At 42.1% G+C, this 3,799-nt stretch overlaps 1 protein-coding gene across 11 annotated transcripts in view; it reads left to right on the forward strand.

Moving 5' to 3' along the window:
- The window catches only part of PBX3 (PBX homeobox 3), a 239,621-nt gene extending 237,239 nt beyond the window's left edge, over positions 1-2,382 (forward strand). For all 11 annotated transcript variants that reach the window (XM_081847694.1, XM_081847699.1, XM_081847695.1 and 8 more), the window contains one exon: positions 552-2,382. In XM_081847694.1, the coding sequence (XP_081703820.1) occupies positions 552-644 (93 nt within the window). In that variant the 3' untranslated portion in view covers positions 645-2,382. The remainder of the gene's footprint in view (positions 1-551) is intronic.
- Positions 2,383-3,799: the final 1,417 nt, after the last annotated feature.

Consider the following 3,799-nt stretch of genomic DNA (forward strand, 5'->3'; position numbering starts at 1 on the left):
TAATTTGTTACTGTACTTATACCCTGCCCATCTGACTGGGTTGCCCCACTCACTCAGAGCAGATACAGTGGGACCTCTGGTTATGAACTTAATTCGTTCCAGAGCTCCGTTCTTAACCTGAAACTGTTCTTAACCTGAGGTACCACTTTAGCTAATGGGGCCTCCTGCTGCCGCCACACGATTTCTCTTCTCATCCTGAGGTAAAGTTCTTAACCTGAGGTGGTACTTCCGGGTTTGCAGAGACTGTAACCCAAAGTGTTTGTAACCTGAGGTACCACTGTAATTTCATTCCCTGAGATTATCAGAACCAAAGCTGTATAGATAAAAACAGCACTTCAAACTGGACCTCAAACTGGCAACCTGTGTAGCTGTTCTAAAACCGGTAATATACAAGGGAATCTGTCCAGCACTGCTGACTATGGCATCCTGCCATTGTTGAAGCATCCAGATCAGTTCAGAAGCTGCCCCACATGGAACATAGGGCTTGCCAGTGGCAGTGCTAATATGCCTGATGGTGTCTTTTCAATTACATGTTTTATCCCCCTCTGCAGGCAAATGGAGGCTGGCAGGACGCAACCACTCCATCTTCTGTGACCTCCCCAACAGAAGGCCCGGGCAGTGTGCACTCTGATACCTCTAACTAATCTCCTCACAACACTTTTCGTTCACCCTGAGCTGAGATGCCTTCCTGTAGGTGCATTCAGAATCCCAGAAGGAAAAGAAGACCTAGCAAGGAAATGTTATTGCTTTTTGTAGCCAACCACTGTTGGCTTTACTGTAAAACCTTGTCATTTCCAGAGAACTCGATAAATGTGTTGTGTGTGGGTTTTTTTTTTAAGGTATCTTAAATCATTTGTATATGTACCTAAAATATCACAAAGATGCGCACATTCACACCATGAAAATAAAAACAACAACAGCAACCACCAAGCACTTTATCCAACTAGGCCAAGATTTAGCATTGTTTGTAACCCTGTAACTATTTTGCAAAAATAATTTATTATCAACTTTCTCCCCTCCCCTCCCCCCCAAAGGATGGCCTACCAGTTGCTAGCCTCTTGGCCTTAAGGGTAATAAGTAAGAACTGTTCTTAAGATTAACCTCAAGCAGCAGAACCAGGCTGTGGGTAACCTCACCTAAACCTAACTTCCAGTGAGAGCTGGAGTGGAAATTCAGATGCTGATTGTGTCCAATCTTCCTTTCTTTTTCTTCATATCTCTTCTAGAGTGGAGATACGTTTTGCTCAGTCACCCTTATTTCAAAGGCAGTTGTGTAATTAGGGTTTTATTTTGTTTGCTTTTGAAGCTTCCATCATCATTTCTTAGCTTTTGTTGGGATCCACTGTTAGCAAAGTAGCTTAGAATGCTGATTCTTTTTAACCCTTCTTTAACGTCCACTATGGTGCAAAGCCTCTCCATATGTTGGTCATCAGCAGGCACAGATGATCCACAGGAGATGGAGATGCTCGCTGCTCAATTTTTTTGCGAAAAGCAAAGCCACTGGGTTGTACAGTATGAGCCGGGTGCTGAGCGCATCTGCCCCGGGTTTTGCCACTGTTCCTCAGTGGCAGCAAAGAGGCCAAACGGGCACCATTCTCCTGAGTGTTGTATATAGTGTAGCAAAAGAGTATTTATACATTTCACCAATCAAAACACAGCTTTATTACCTCATGCGAACTCATACGAACCAATAGAAACATGTTCTTTAGCTTAGAGTGCTCACTACTACCTCTAAACAATACTCACGCTGTAGTTCGTCTCCTTTTTTAAAATGATTTTTCCTATATCAATTCCCCCTTGCATCTTGTAATTAACTCTTTGTTTCCCTTCATTAAATGTAATGTACATTGTAATCTTTTAAATAATAATAACAACATTTTTTAAAATCCAGGTTGCGTTGGCAACTTTCAAAAACAATTAAAAATAGAGAGAAAAAGCTTTGAAGTGGAAACATTGGGTCTTTACATTTGACACAGAACAGTAAAACTGTTTGTAAATACAGAGAAACATTTTGAATGTTCTTCATCTTGTTACTATACTAATTCACGCAAAAGAAAAAGAGAAAAAAAACAAATAATGGATTGTAAAGCAGACAGGTTTCAGTATTCAGTACTGTATATTTCACCCTGTATTATTGGGGGCAGGGGGGTGGGGTGGGTGCTCTTTCTTTTCTTTTTCTTTTTCTTCTCTCTTTTGTATGGTATGCGATTCTGAAACTGATCGACTCAATGAAAAAATAATAATTTGTGGCAGTGATTCTAATGTATTAAACCGTTTCGTGTTACTTTCTAACTGGATTACACCCTGAATTGAAGAGTCTTCCTTGTGGTAGTTCTATGTAGTTTCGAACCATGAATAAACTTTTTGCTTTCATGACTGAAAATGTGGACGTCATTTTCTTCCTGATTTGGCTGGCGGAAGATGGAGTTGGCAATGTTAGGGGCTGGCATAGAAGAAGTGAGGCAGGAGCCCAAACAGTTCCTGAAGACAGGCAGGTGGAGAGCCCTTTAATTTTTTCTGGACTCCTAACTCCTGTCACCGCTGACCATTGGCCATGCTGGCTGGGGCTGATGGGAGTTGGCGTTCAGCAACACCTGTTTAAAAGGAAAAGATGTGTGTATCCTTTCATTTTTCTCAAGGCAATAGAAACTGAGCTGTGTACAACAAATCACAGTTTCTTAATGTTACAGAGACATTGCTCTTAGGACAGGGGTTCCCAGGCTGTGGTCTGCAGACCATCAGCTGTCCATGAGTTTCATTCAGGTGGTTCATGCCATGGCAACATTAAATCATTATAATGATTTTTAAATTTGTTTTATTGCTTTTATTTCTAACCTTGTGTTTCAGTGTGAATTATGTGGAATGCAAATTCTAATACAATAAAACACAATATAAGCAAACAAAAGAAGCAGCAGAATACAATTAAAATGATACAGTACCTAGCACAGTGTGTTACAATTTCTACAACAGGCAGAGAAAGCACTGAGTGGTCCACCGAGGTCTTCAGCAATTTTCAACTGGTTCATGGGGAAAAGAAGTTTGGGAAACATTGTCCTAGGGAAGAGCTTTCCAAATTGTGTGTCGTGACACATTAGTGTGTCAGCTGCAGTGTGTAGGTGTGTCGCGTGAACGCTCCCCATGTTCCTCCCGGGGCTGGAAAGGGATTAGTTTAACCTCCGATTTTCAAGCAAACCTGAATTACTCTGTTGCAAAAAGTGTGTCACCAACATGAAAAGTTTGAAAAGTTCTGTCCTAGGGTGTAATAATGTGAATGTTTCAATGTTACATTCACAAGTATTTCACCCTTGCACCCCACCCCATTGATTTCCATACTACAGTGGTACCTCAAGTTACAAACGCTTCACGTTACAAACTCCGCTAACCTGGAAGAGTTACCTCGAGTTGAGAACTTTGCCCCAGGATGAGAACGGAAATTGTGTGCCGGCGGCACAGCGGCAGCAAGAGGCCCCATTAGCAAAAGCGTGCCTCTAGTTAAGAACAGTTTCAGGTTAAGAACGGACCTCTGGAACGAATTACGTTCGTAACTAGAGGTACCACTGTACATTCAAGGCCGTTGCTATGGGAATTCCCACATTTTGCCACTACTGGAGCAACTCCCATACCTTTTCTCTAATGCAAAAATGGACCACTAGTTTTGCCATTCATAAAGGTAAAGGACCCGTGACAGTTAAGTCCAGTCACAGAAAACTCTGGGGTTGCAGCGCTCATCTCACTTTACAGGCCGAGGGAGCCGGCATTTGTCCGCTTCCACAGACAGTTTTTCCGGATCATGTGGCCAG

This window comes from Podarcis erhardii, assembly GCF_964252035.2.
Source record: "Podarcis erhardii genome assembly, chromosome: Z".
Classification (NCBI taxonomy): Eukaryota; Metazoa; Chordata; class Lepidosauria; order Squamata; family Lacertidae; genus Podarcis; species Podarcis erhardii.